The sequence below is a fragment of the Manis pentadactyla genome, chromosome 8 (genome assembly GCF_030020395.1).
Source record: "Manis pentadactyla isolate mManPen7 chromosome 8, mManPen7.hap1, whole genome shotgun sequence".
Lineage (NCBI taxonomy): Eukaryota > Metazoa > Chordata > Mammalia > Pholidota > Manidae > Manis > Manis pentadactyla.
Window position 1 is genome coordinate 72,817,167 of NC_080026.1, and position 15,632 is coordinate 72,832,798.

Below are 15,632 nucleotides of genomic sequence, written 5' to 3' on the forward strand. Positions count from 1 at the left end.
CACATCTTTTAGGAGTAACATGGTGTTAATGTAACAATGGTAGGTATTCTAAAGCCTTGATATTCTCTTTCATCAGGAAGTCTTTTCTCCAAACATAATACCACTTCAGTTTTTCTCCAAACTCACCTTAATGATTTCTCATAACAGATTTCTAAGTACTAGCGACATTAGACATTGCATTTTTTTCTGTTATAAAATTGAAAAGCATGTATTGTGCCTATGTGGTATGTCAATTTTCACATGACATGCCTGTAATCACATCCGTATTTGGAAAAGTGCCCTTTGCAAAGACTGAATCAGACTTAACATGAACAGGAGAGCAAAGTAACTACCAGGCACTGATTCTGATGATGAACTTGACAATTATCTAGTGATGACTCTCCTATGTTTCAAAATGGCTTTTACTGCAGGTACACAACTTAATGGACCCAATTAGAAACTTTTCTTTGTTGATGCATACATCACCTTGGATGTTGTAAATACAGACATTATTTGCAACTCCTTACATATAATTCTATCTAAAATACTGTAATAGAAAATTTGCAGAATCATATGGTTAGACCTATGATAATGCCATTTTTATCCAATATAATTGACAATCAGCAGGAACTTCTTCATGTGTGAGAGCCACATGACTGTACTTGATTAATATCTTATTAAAGCTCCCTGTAGAGTCGCCATCAGATACATTTTGCTTTCCAAAGCCTTGTCCACTTTTAAGACTTAAAAGTCATCATTGAAGTCGGACATTTATCAATTTATCTTCAAGTTTGCTGACTCTTGCCTGTCATTTACATTTTTCTGTTGTCTAGTGGTTTTTATTTTTAAGTTGATATCATACTTTTTGCTATAAAATTTCCATGTGGTTCTTTTTGTAATGTCTGTTTCTTTGCTGAAAACTTCTATCTTTTCATTCAGTTTAAGTGTATTTATCTTAATCTCATTCAATTTAATTAAAATAGATGCTTTCACATCTGATAATTCCAATATCTGGGTTATCATGAGGGTGGCATCTCTTGATTTTTTTTTCCTTGGGAATTGGTCACATTTTCCTGGCTCTTCCTTGTTAGGTAATTTTGGATACTGGGTTGTACCAACTCTGGATACTGTTAGAATTTTTTGGAAATATTTTATTTGCTTGTTTGTTTACACCATCAATCAATCCAGTTTGGCTCAGATTGCAAATTCTGTGTCACCTTCTGTGAGAGGTTGTTCCCATCTCATTTTCATTTTCAGAGACTGCTATGATTCCTTAGGTCTGTCTTGCACATGCCAGCTCAGGAGGGAGCCTTGGCATTGTGGAAAGATCCCCTTTCCAGCCCTCTCCTCTTCAGGATTTTCCTCATCCCTCCAACTGCATGTTCTCTGGCCAAGATACCCTGATTCCTTTGGCCAGAACACTGGATTTCTCTTGAGTTTTAACTACTCATGTCTCCACCATGGTGCAGCTCCACAAGTGGGGGCCACCCTTGAGGCAAAGCTGTAGAAGAAGAGAGAGAAAATGGAAACATCCTCATACAGGTTGTTTTCCAAGTCCTGACTCTCCTTCACAATCTGCTTGCTTCTGTTTACTTTTCAGAGTTCTTAGGTATTTGCTTTTTGCGTTGAGTCCAAGGATTTTGGTTGTTGTCAGCTGGAGAAATAGGCTTGAGTAGTTTCATTCCACCTTGGCTGGACCCAGAAGTTCCCCTGACTACTTCTCCAAATTTCATCTTCCACCACCCTTCCTGTCACTCACTCTGCACTAGTCTTCCTCTTCCACACCATTTAATTCCAAATGGACACAGTAAGCATACACACATACTTACTAGATGGCTGGGTAGCCTGCTTAATTGAGAACCAATTGCTTTAAACTAAGTATTGTAGTTAAAGCAAAAATAAAGTACAAGCTTATTCAATGGATTTAACACCAAATTATTAAAAAAAGAACTTTCATTCTGAGTCTTGATACAAAAATATGTGCCAACATCTTATCACCTCACTGAGAACTTTGCAAGATACACAGAGTTGTTTTCCCTTTCATGGCTCCAATTGTTAAATATTTCTCTTCTTGGTTGTTCATTTATCGGGATTTATACTTTTATCCTAAAGTTTTCTTTTCTTCTGTAACAAAGAATATTGGCATGATTCCATTACCCATTACCTGTTTAGGCTTTTTTTTGCTTTGTAAATTTGATTCTGTTTGTATGGTAAAAACAACAGATGACCCTGGGTTCAAATTCATTTATCTACTTACTGGTTGTGAAGCCCAGGTAATTTAAGTATTCTTTCAGTTTTTGTGCATAAAATGAGATAAAAACTACCTACCTTGATAGGTGGGTAAAGCATGTGAAATGTCACTAGTTTTTGACACATACAGCAGGCTCAAAATATTATTTTCCTATCCCTCTAACAACCCTCCAGTACTGAGTTAGTCTGACTGGGCTCTCTCCCTTCTTGCTTTCTCTCTTCTCACTTCAGCTTCCTTTCTCTCTGGGCTCGTTTATTTTGGTCTCTAGGTAGCTGACTTATGGTAGAATTCCTATGAATTCTAAGTGTCTTCAGGTTTTCTGCCGGAAAACTGTTACTTTCTTGAGAAAGATTCAAGTTGCTTGAGGTTGTCAAGTACCTCCTAGTCAAGATTTTACCTCAGTAAATTATGTTCATAATGATATTGTTGTTTTAAACTTATTGGAGTTTTTTATAGAAATAATGGCTTCAGTCTTCTCCGAGGACAGCTTAAACACATGAAATCTCTGAGTTTGGCAAAAGGGAAAATTCACCTTTACCGAAGACTAAAAATTGTTTTCCTTTTCAAACATTAATATACAGTGCTAATGATCCTAAGATGCTCATGTGTTATTCATATTAATTGTGATGGCTGTACACAGTAAACAAAATATTCGCTAATTAATTACTTAAGGAACCCTTGTAGTTCTCTTGTTGAAAATAACCAAGTTGGGCTTTCTTGCTAATGGTATGTTCATGAAAATATTAAATGAAACAAGTTTGCTAATTTTCACATCCACTTATGAAATTTAAATACATTTCTCTTCCTTTTGTTAATAAGGAGTATAAAGTTTAGATCTAAATACAAAAATATGACTATAATTGAAAACAGAAGCATAAACATGGTTCTAATTTGCTAATATTCTTCCTAATTTACATGTCATGATGTGTAGTAATGTCAGTTAACTGGATTACTTTAGCTAAGTTTATTACAAAGATAGTATTATCATACCAGTATTTTTACATATATTTTTGATAAGTTTACAGTATCTACAGGTCACATTTAACCATACTATTACATTGAAACACATAACTAAATTCTTCCAAGTCTCAGGTATTTTAAGAAGAGTAAATACTACATTAAAAACATAGCTTATTTCCTTGAAAACTAGGTTTCAGGCTTACTAAAAAATATTTGAAAGAGCAACTCACAATACTATTAGAATGTACTTTCAAATTGCAATGAAGTAAGTTCAGGAGACATTCCCAGTAAGTAAATTTTAACCCTTAGGCCAAGAACAGAGGATATATGCAAAATTTTTTTCTAAATTTACATGACAATTTTTCTAACATTGGGGAAACCTATTCAGCTACCTTATATTCTTTCTAAAGCAAAATAAAATGTAAAAAAAACCAAAAAACTCATTAGACTTGGAATTAAAAAAATGCAAAATTTTCAAGGAAATGTCTTTAAAATCATGTAGTCCGATTTTAAAACTAAAAATTTTATTTAAAATGAGAAAAACTAATAGCTAACATTTTCTTTCAAATTGCATGCCCAATTGTAGCTATCTGCCTTAATGGGAGGAAAAAAGCTGATCACTGCAAATACTAGTTAACAATGCCCTTATGAATAAATAGTTGCAAACTTCTACTGTATCAAATTAATTCAGCTATACTACTTTCCCTTCATCAAAGTTGAACTTCTTGGATCTTGAAATAGCGTAGGAGAAGAGGGAGATTCCTGCTTTATGAAAAAATACCTCTTTTACAATTTAGATAATGGTACTTTTCCACAGGTTTTTGCTTATGAGTTGTGAATTAAAACATATAGCATTAGGTCATACATTTCTTTTGTTTCTCAAGTAACTCAAAATTTATAACTAGTTTCCCATCAATAAATCAGAAACGACATTTCCTTTCAGCTTTACAGAAATGTTTAAGGCCATAACAGAACTTAACTTCTACTGAAAAGTGATATCAAGGTATTTTCAAAACACAAACACATTTAGAGGATTTTAAGAAAATTTTTAAAATGAACTCCTGAGAATGAAGAGGAACAGACTGCTTACATAGATAGGTTTTGCCAAACAGATTTAGGAAACACGATGATTTAGAACACTACAACTATTTGGAGCAGTATTTTTTAAAATTCTCCTTCGATAAACCAACAATAATCTTAAATACTTAAAATTAGTATAGGGAGTTGTACAAGTTGAGAATAAAATCTTATAAAGGATAACGAGTGCATCTGGCTGACTGAAAGGATGAAAGAAACTTCTACCACTGTTTCAGGGGTTTGTTCGATTCTCATCTTGCCAGTGAGGCCTATTCTGGACTATCCTACTCTCACTGCTCTCTCTTCACCTCTTCAAACCTGATCTTCCTCTGCCTGTTCCACATTCCCCCCTCTGACAGTACTTATTACCTTACTTTTTTTGGTGTTTATTATCTAGTATCCCTTGCTAAAATGTAAGCCCCACGAGGGCAGGGCTCTTCTGTTCTCCCATTCGATTCTGAAGCATTTGAACAGTACCCGACACACACCAGGTGGCTCTCAGTGAGCCACTACCGAGTGACTTGCGACTTAGTTTCTTTATTGCATCATGTTGTTTAGAGATGTCACTTTTTATTCTGCTTCATGAAATCCTTCTTTGTTACCCTTCTCTGATCCTCCTAAAGCATTAGTCAGAATGAGATTGATTATGCTATGGTAACAAACTGTCCCAGAATCTGTGTTAATTAAGGTAATAATTTGTTTCTCGCTCATGCTAATACGTTCAATGTGGGGCAAGGGAGAATTTGAGGGACTTCTGCTCCAGGTAGTCACTCAAGACCCAGGTTGACAGAGCTGCACCATATGGAACGTCAAGTCCTTCCTTGTAAAGAATAACGACTGTATCTGGCTGACTGTAGTAGGGGTCCCTGCAGTAGGGGAAGAAGGAAGCAGAAGGGTTGCACAAGGGATTTTATTTGTAATGCCTTTCCTCTGAAGTGTCACACCAGTTTAACTGCTATTTAATGGGAATTAACTAGTTATAATGGTCTCATCTAACATAAAGGGGATGGAAATCTAGGGGAGCACATGGAATGTTTGGTGATCATTATTGTATTACATGCATCTCATATTTCACAGTACATATCACAGTTTATAATTATTTTAATGAAGTCTATTTCCTCTACTAGAAGGTAAACTCCTCAAGGGCAAGAGAAGGTATGTCTGCTTTGATCACTAATGTACTCCAAACATGTTATATATAGCAGGGACTTGATAAATATTTGTTGAATAAAAAATTTAAAACCAAATATTCAAAATAATTAATTTTTAATTTTTTAAAGAAAAAATACTCTCCATAGGAAAGCATTTCTGTTTTTATGTTCATCAGTAGCCAAATAAACTTGACATAAGCATTTTCAACATACCAACTTTGGTTAAATGCACAACTTTGAAAATAACTCAATGCACACATCAAGATGCTAACAAATTAATATTCAAGAATAATCACTGTATGTCAAAGGTCATCCAGGATTAACATTATTTTCATTACAATGAACTGTGAAATTCCAGTGAGGACTGTGCCTGAATCAAACTATTTGACCTCTAAAGCTCTCGAAAACCTAATTCACACACACAAACTCATGCGCCAGTGCCTGCACACACACTTATAAACTGTCCATTTAGGGAAATGTAATGGAAAAAGAAAATAGAATTTGAAAGGGTATTTGTAAATGTGGGTATCGTTTGGACAACTGCATGGAGAAGGAAGAAAATCCTAAAGGTAACACATAAATAAAAGCCAATAAATGACAGGCTACAAAAAGCCTCACCTAAACATTTTAAGATTTTGCACTACAGTAAGCAGATCTGGAACTGAAACACTAGAGCCGTGACTACAAGCCTTCCTCCACTCCACACAAACAAAATCTGTAACTCATTTCAAGGACAGATGGAAATTCACATGCAACAAAGGAGATAGATATAAATTATTTTTAATTAAAAAAAATGAAAAATATAAATCCTTGTAAAGACTTAAAAAATATGCAGTTTTATTTTAAATTGTGGTAATGCTCAAAGATGGCAGTTGACTTCACTCATATAAGTAAAAATGTTCTTAAAATATCAACACATTGGTTTATAAGTTATGTACTGCCTTCCAGCTAAATTTTTTCATCCATTCTCAAGTAATTGTCAAAAGAGTTGCATTTTGTGTTATAAGCACTCCAATTACCTAAACAGAGTAAATTCCAGAGCTAAAGGTGAACCATTTGTGAAATACTGTTTTGAAGTGATGGAATTCACATGAGCAACACAGATTTAAAGAAAACAAGTGGATAAACCAGTAATAGCTTCTTTTTTTGCAGGTGTTAAAACCAATTCACTATAAATCGAGCAACTGTTTGGAAACTACAAAAACTGAAAAGCTCATCTTTCTTTACCAACCTGTAAGGGAAATAGGTGATGATGAAGTTGACTAATATAGTGTTTCACACATAACATGTTAACTATTTAACATACAATTCCAAAATGCAAATGTTTACAATGGCTTTTGAAGAGAAGTATCTATATCGTCTATGGTACATAAATATAACTGTTTTATTTACTTAGACATACACCATCCTGATGCTACAATACTTAAACATTCATCATTAACCCACTGAATTGGAAAAGGGCTCTGAGTAACATACATAATCTGCACATGTAGCATTAGAACTGAATCACTGTTCATTTTCTGATGCAATTGAATATTCTATCAATCCATGATGGAAATACAAAGCTTAAAGGCTTTGGGAGTATTTACTGTACAAATTTCATTTTTTTAAAGAAGAAATATATATTGAGTTTATAGAAAATACATGATTGTATAGTCACTTAAGTATTAATAATGGCTGTGTCTCCATGTGGTAGGATTATGAGTGATTATTTTGATGTTATGGGAAAGTAGTCTCAAAATAGCTAATTTAAGAACCAAAGGGTATTAACACCAAAGAAACTGTTTTGTCCTTTCCTGTCTTCACTTTACCAACTTTTAAAGCCACTAACCAATGTGAATTTGTCAGAGTGGTTACGTGCATTCTTAACTTTCTTTCAAGGAAGTTTTCTTGAAAGATGTTAAAATAGCAAGATTATGGTTATAAGTGGATTTGCTCTAAAACTAATAGCAACTGATAAGCGACTTAATCATTAGGCCTCCTATATCTAATTTTATAGGAAAATCAATAATAGCTTTAAAAGTTTAAAACATTTTCCTCTATTATCTTCTTTGCTTATGTTTTAGGTACTGTCCTTACACTAGTCTGGACGGAGTATTTGTTTCCATTCACAAACATTTCTTTCTGTACTAACAGCTGCTCAAAACTTATTAGGCCATTTAAGACCAAGTTTAAGATGTGCAGAAAATTATCTGGCAAGAAAAAAAGAACAAAACGAGTCTGACGTTAGCAGCAAATTAACTAGATATAAGGGTCTTGATTTTTTGTAAGCCTTTGGAAGCCTGCATGTTATACACTGGTGGTTTTTAATTCTCAATGGAAATGTTGATGGCATTCACTTTAACCAAACTAGCTCAAATTACAGTGTAGTGAGAATATGCGAAAAAAATAAAATTACCAGTAAATTCCTATTTTTCAGACATCACCGTCTGAAATAATTTAGACTCCAGTATATGGTTTTCAACCATACTTGATACCTAAAAAGAAAAAATAAACTGTGTACACACACTTTTCAGTTCTTTAGGTTATAATACATTATTCACATCTACTTGTAAAAAGTCACATGAAAAAAATAAACTTGAAATATTAAATTCCACTGTCACATAAATGTTCTGCATTATTTTTAAAACATTTGTACAAGCTACACTACTTCCACTTATTACTTTACTAAGTTTTGTTGAAAGGATAAGCTTTTAGTCTTTAAACCCTTAAAAATATTAGAAACAGTAATATTAAACTCAAGTACACAATGTCCTTTAAACTATTCTGGAAAATCAAATTTTAAATGGCACAAGTCACAATGAGTAGATGAAGCTTTCCATGTCAATGGCAGGCTACAGAATCATTAAGAATGAAAAAGCCACAAAATTGAAATTTGAAGTATCAAATCCATTCTTCAGACATCTTAGTTGGAAAAAAATACTCAAATTTTCAAGAATTTTGAATTTTTTTCAGGACTATGTTATTTAATGCTTGAAAACAACTGAAGTGTTGACTAAGGCCCCCAAATATATTAAGTGCCTCTCTTGAACATGAGTAGACTGACACTCTTACTCCCAAGTTGGCAAAGGCCCATGCTTTTATAACCAAAGGCTTTGAAGGACAGCAGGAAAAACAAAAAAACCTTACAGAATACTTAATCACATGTGGCTGTCCACTATTTAAACTTTCAATGAGTTTAAGTACTTGAAATGATACTCATTTAATAAAACACCCACACAATGACAAGAATGAGACTTTAATCAGTTTTAAGTGGAGTTTATAACACTAAGAGAGAAAGGGTTGTTAACAAACACAATAACAAACGGACATCTGATTGGTATGAGGCATTATCCTGTACACATCATATTTTGTTTTGTGTATCCTCAGTGCATAGCATTTACACACAGAGCCACTGCTGCACAGCACAAGAGTATCTGAAGAGGCTGAATCAGAGTAAGGCTGTTTAACAGACTGAAATTTTTTAGTATATATATTCTATATGAAAACAGATTGAACTTTTGAACTGGCAGGGTAGAAGGCAACTCTGCCAAACACTGTAGTTAAAAGCCCCCACTTTAGTGCACAGTTCCACCCCTTCCATCTGCATGCATGACACATTAACAGTATTTAAAGGTAAACGAGGCACTTTGTGGCAACCACAGCCATCGTTATGAACATATTGCACAAATTTTCTAGAACTAAACATGTAACTTGTACCCTACTTTTATTTTTTAAAGCTGAAACATTTGATGCTGCCGGTAAACTCCACTTAAGTTTATAACCTGTGCCACAGCAAAGAATGGTGATGCTATTTATTCAACTACCCTTTAATAATTATGGCAAAAAATGTTCAAGAGGAGCTACAGAGGACTTGGGATGGTACAGGGCCCAATAGTAAGCTTTCTTAAAAGTGATGCTTTCAAGTAACTTCAGACATGTAAGCGGCTGCACATCCAAAAAGTCTAAGTAAGAAAACATTCCAGAAACTCAAAGAGATTACCTACAGAATGTATTTCAGGCTAATTATGAATACTGTCATAAATAAAGTTTTAATTAGGACTCGAAAACCTTTCAGTCATAGCAATTCTTGTCAAATTCTATGGGGATGGTAACTGAAATAAAGGAGAGTAGTTATGTATAATATATATTTATATATATATAATATATATATATAATGCCATTTTTCCATTTCCAATGACTACACCATAAAATGTAAGCAAGGCTTCTCAAAAACATTGAAACATTCAAAATCAAAACCCTCATTCAGACCTTCACATTCCAAAGGAAAAATAATAACAGTGCAAAAGCCCATTATAATGTCATTATTTATGACCTGGCCCTCCATGTTACACATTGGAACAATACAAGTTATGTTTTAATATACTGTGCCCAAAACTGTAACAAATAACAGTATTAATAACTACCTTCAAAACATGAATAGTTGATTTTCATCTTAGTCAACAATTTTCAGCGTTTATGAAAGACAGGTGGCATATAAATTTCAATGAGATCTTAGGAATAGTTGCCCCTAACTTACCAATTTAACTTATGAACACTCAATCAATTTTCTATATATCAAGGTTTAAATATAAATGTGTAAATCCTAAGAGCTTTGTTAAAAATCTAAAAATTTACTTGAATGAAACTGACAAGTATGGAAAATATGTCAACATTTAATGAAGAATATTTTAGATGAAGTTCTGCCTAATCTATTTACCATCAAACTCTCTAAATGCTGCTCTAGTAGGTCCTATGCAATCTGTATTTGTAAATTAACTAGGTCACCACAGCTAATGAACAATTTCAGCACCAATGTTATTGAAAGTGAGATTTTACACCATTAAGAAATAAATTGGTTAAATATTTAAATGTTTCAAGGTCAAGGTGTAATTTGAAAGACACCAAATTTATGGGGAAAAAAATTCTTTTTAATAATATCTTCACATTAGCTTTATAATAGTAGTTGTACTTTGCTTAAAATCATATGCAGTCTGGGCATATCAAATATATGACATTTAAGAAGTGAAATTGAAGCCCTAGTCCTAACTCTACACTACAAAAAAATGATTCAACACTGCACATCAAAAAAAAAGTCTATCCTTTCAATAGCAAATTGATACAAGCATTATGTGGGACAATTTCTACTGAAAAAGTAAATGCCTTTTTATTTGTGCAGTGTTGAAATTTTACTGCAATTCTAATTTCCTTTTTAACACAAATAATGTCCTTTAAATATAAACATTATATGTATTCAGTATTCAAGTAAAATCCCCTAACAGTTAATGACATTTAAAAAATGTGCAAAACTGCAAAACTCATTGTAATAGAATGTGTAAGGTCAAAATGGTGGAACGGCTGACAGCTATTGGATTGAGTAAGTGCATCATAAATCTTTAAAGAAAAAAAAAAACGCTTACTGTAGAATCTCAAATTGAAATTTCCTGTGCAGCATTACAATATATTTTATATTTAATGAGAAAAAAGAAGTTTGCAGGCAGCACATGAAGCATCCACAGCAGGTATATGATTGAAAAACTAATAAAGTAAGTTTAAGTTGTTGACTGATGTAGCTACTAATAGCATCTGACTTTTAGCACTGGCCTTGATTACACAGGAGATGGAGCGGTCATTACAACTGAGAAAACATATTTAATAAATCATTGTCAATTTTTATAATGTTTCAAGCCCATTCTTTGTTGATAGCCTCCACATTTATATGGTTAAGTCATTGTTGCTGTGTTTCTTATCTACAACCACATTATTTTTATATCCCTTCATTCGTGGACTTTGAAGACACTGTGGAAGGTTCATTCCTGTACCCCAATACAGATTCACTCCCTCTAGCTGCCTTTTCTAGCACCAATATGCTTTAAAAAAATAAAATGCACAAACAACAAGCAGTGACAGCGGCCAATTCCTCAAATGTCCAGATTAATAACTGTAGCATGCTAAAGAAAGGTGCGTGTAAATAGCTGGAGATGGTATATGGTCCGGAGTCCAGCATACAATACATTCCTTTCTGAGCATTCCCTCCATTCCCCTAACCCGAACACATGCATTAGAATGTAGCAAAACCCTCTAGGATCTCCTCTCAGCCAACTGCAGACTTATCTGTTGCCACGAGTGCAAAGGGGTAGGATGTGAACCTGTACATCACAAAGCTCTTCAGCCACTTCAGTTGGTGACGACACAAAATGAGGAATTCCTACGTATACACATCAGTCTGTCTCCACTTTTTATAAAACTGGAATAAAATGGGAAAGTGCCATCTTTATTTATCCTAGTTGAATTTTAAATGTCCTTTTGACACAAAAAGGTATATACATGACACAGCTACACAACCTTTTTTCAACTGGACAACAAGTGTCAAAACCCTGTGGATGTATAGGGTAAAACAAGATTGGTCAGGAAAAGAGAATTGTTCCTATAACTGGTAATCTGACACAATGTCCTATTGCCATTAAAAAAAAGGTCCGATTTCAGTTTATTCAAGTTTGTTTTCATGGTGTTTTAATCCCTCTTGATAAAAAAAAAATTCAGACTTTCGTAATTTGTGTATGCTGATCTTCATCAAAAGGTTCATTCTCTGGATCAGAGTCAGTGGTGTCAGAATATCTATAATGATCAGGTTCATTGTCACTAACATCTGGTGTTACAGAAGTTGAACTGCTAGCCTCTGGATTTGATGGCTCTTCTACTGTTTTTGTGAAGTACAGCTTCACCTAGAGAAAGAAGAGAAAGATTCTGTAAGTGGAATATCCATACATCTGACTAATCTTAAGTATTTAGTAAAGATACATATTTTTTGTAGATTCACTTTTTAAGTACTATGATTAAACATGGTCTTTAAGAGGCAGCTGCCTTTTAAACCCTCTTCTCAAGATTTTCTACATTTTCATTCTTTTTATATACTAAAAAAGATACACTGGGACATTAGGACACTCTTCAAAATAAGCATAAGTTGCAAACATCAACTAAATAAGTCTACAAAGGAAATACACTGAGACTGAAATTTAACAGCAGTTCACATATTTTCAATCATAAAATTCAATTCACAAATAGCTGAGTTTTACCAACTACCTCTGTCTGAAACTCAATGTGATTTGTGATACTTACAACATAAAACAAATACAAACATTACACTATGCAAAATACTGATCAACAATGATGTTTAGGATCCCTTTAGCCTTAAAAACTTCACCTAAAGGGAGGAAGAAGGAAGTTAACATCATTCAGTGGTCTAACTACTGGACCAAGGACATTTATAGACACAGCTGAAATTATTGTCAAAACAGCTCTATAAGGCAGACATTTCTATTTTAAAAGAGATGAAGCTAAGACCCTGGAAAGGTGAGGGAACTTGCTAAATTAAAGGCCACATTATCTAGTAGGTAGTGGATGTGGAACTTAAATCAGATCTGACTTCAAATTCCTTGCTCATTCTATCTATAGTCCCTCACATTTTCTCCAAGAGTCATTACCAATTCTTCTTCTCTCACATCCAACATCCACTCCATCAGCAAATCCTTTCAGTTTTACCTTCAAAATGCCTAACCTGACAGTTTCTCATTACTCTTCACTGCCACTAGTTCAAGAAACCACAGTCTCTTAACTAATCTCCAACAGTGTAATCTCCATTCTTGTCCCTTTCTACCTACTTTCTTCTCTAGTCTGTATTAAAAAGGACTGGACAGCGTGAACTTTTAAGGACAGAATTCATATTATATCTTTCCTGAACCAGAAACACTTCAACATCTTCATATTCAGGGTACTTTAGTCAAAATGACTTCTTATCTATAGCTCCTTAAATATACCAAGTTTATTCCTGTTTCAGGGCTTTTGCATCTGCTCTTCCCTCTTTGCCCGAATATTTGTATAGCTCACTAATTTCATTTAGTCTGACTGAATGTCACCTGCTTGGACAGGCCTTTTTTAGCCATCCAGCTAACATCAGGATCATTTTCTATCCCATCTGTTTTATTTTTTCATAGCACTTAACATTATATGATATTTGTTTACTAATCATTGAAATAGGTTTTCTTTGCAATCACAAGTATAAAGCCCCCGGTAATATTAAAACAAAACAATAAAACTAGAGAAAGTCACACTAAACGCTAACGATTAAGGAAAATGCAGACCTAGAAAAAATAAAGTAAATGGAAACCTATGAATTTGAAAAGAAACTTCTAAATTCTAAACATTTAAAAGAAATGTAAGATTAAAGGCACTTAATACTGAATCTATTTCACTTAAAACACGTAGTTTCCCGTTATTTTTATTATTGCTAGCAATATTCTTACAAGCTATCGTTGAATTTTTTATGTTATAAAAATGGAATGAAGCGGGGGGCGGAGCCAAGATGGTGGCGTGAGTAGAGCAGCACAAATCCTCCCAAAACCATATATATTTTTGAAAATACAACAAATACAACTATTCCTAAAAGAGAGACCAGAAGACACAGGACAACAGCCAGGCTACATCTACACCTGCGAGAACCCAGTGCCTCAAGAAGGGGGTGAGATACAAGTGGCGGCCCGGTGGGACCCGAGCACCCCTCACCCCAGCTCCCGGCAGGAGAAGAGGAGCCAGAGCAGGGAGGGACAGGGAGCCCAGGACTGCTAAACACCCAGCCCTAGCCATCTGCACCAGAGCACAGACACACAGTGCATAGGGTGCTGGATACGGGGAAACGGGACAGTAAAACCTGCGACTGGGTCACCGCAGTTGGTGTCCCTGGGACAAAGAAAAACGAGTGCTTTTTGAAAGACTTAAAGGGACAGGGAACCCACAGATGAATGGAAACGTACCGGGACACTTAGCCCAGCAGCTGGGAATCCCAGGGAACTCCGGGAGCCATGACCCCCTGGGCAGCAGCACAACTCAGAGGCCCCTCATGTAGATAAACAGCCTCCTGCCCATTTCCCCTCCAACGCCACTCCGCTATAGTGGAGCAGGAGCCTGAGGCTGGCCACGCCCACAGCAGCAGGGCAGAGATTCTTTCACAGCCGCTGGGGAAGAATTAGAAACCCGTCTTCCGCAGCTGCCCAGCACAAGCCACTAGGGGTCTCTGTTCTCCCAGGAGAGGAGGGCCACAAACCAGCAAGAAGGGATGTTCTCCCAGCCAACACATGCGCCAGCTCCCCAGAACTACCTCTCTATTGCCATGAAAAGGCAGAAGAATTTGATACAGACTAGACTAACCCAGACATCCTCTCCTGAGAAGGAATCTGGGGAGATAGACCTAACCAATCTCCCTGAAAAAGAATTCAAAATAAAGGTCATAACCATGCTGATGGACCTGTAGAGAAATATGCAAGAGCTAACGGATGAAGTCCGGAAGGAGATTACAGAAATGAAACAATCTCTGGAAGGATTTATAAGCAGAATGGATAAGATGCCAGAGGCCATTGATGGAATAGAAACCAGAGAACAGGAACGCATAGAAGCTGATGCAGAGAGAGATAAAAGGATCTCCAGGAATGAAACAATATTAAGAGAACTATGTGACCAATCCAAAAGGAACAATATCCGCATTATAGGCGTACCAGAAGAAGAAGAGAGAGAAAAAGGGATAGAAAGTGTATTTGAAGAAATAACTGCTGAAAACTTCCCCAAACTGGGGGAGGAAATAATCGTTCAGACCACGGAAGCACACAGAATTCCCCACAGACGGGACCCAAGGAGGACAACACCAAGACACATAATGATTAAAATGGCAAAGATCAAGGACAAGGACAGAGTTTTAAAGGAAACTAGAGAGAGGAAAAAGGTCACCTACAAAGGAAAACCCATCAGGCTATCATCAGACTCTCAACAGAAACCTTACAGGCCAGAAGAGAATGGCATGATATAATTAATGCAATGAAACAGAAGGGCCTTGAACCAAGAATACTGTATCCAGCATGATTATCACTTAAATATGAAGGAGGAATTAAACAATTCCCAGACAAGCAAAAGTTGAGGGAATTTGCCTCCCACAAACCACCTCTACAGGGTATTTTAGAGGGACTGCTCTAGATGGGAGCACTCCTAAGACTAAATAGATGTCACCAGAGAAAATAAAATCACAGCAAAGAAAGCAGACCAACCAAATACTAACTAAAGACAAAAAATAAAATCAACTACCCACAAAAGCAGTTAAAGGAAACACAAAAGAGCACAGAATAAAACAACCAACATATAAAGAATGGAGGAGGAGGAATAAGAAGAGAGACAAATAAAGAATCACCAGA

At 35.3% G+C, this 15,632-nt stretch overlaps 1 protein-coding gene across 2 annotated transcripts in view; it reads right to left on the minus strand.

Moving 5' to 3' along the window:
* Positions 1 to 8,640: 8,640 nt before the first annotated feature.
* Positions 8,641 to 15,632, minus strand: part of PTEN (phosphatase and tensin homolog) — a 95,376-nt gene continuing 88,384 nt past the window's right edge. For both annotated transcript variants that reach the window (XM_036924052.2, XM_036924053.2), the window contains one exon: positions 8,641 to 12,122. In XM_036924052.2, coding sequence (XP_036779947.1) covers positions 11,937 to 12,122 — 186 coding nt within the window. In that variant the 3' untranslated portion in view covers positions 8,641 to 11,936. The remainder of the gene's footprint in view (positions 12,123 to 15,632) is intronic.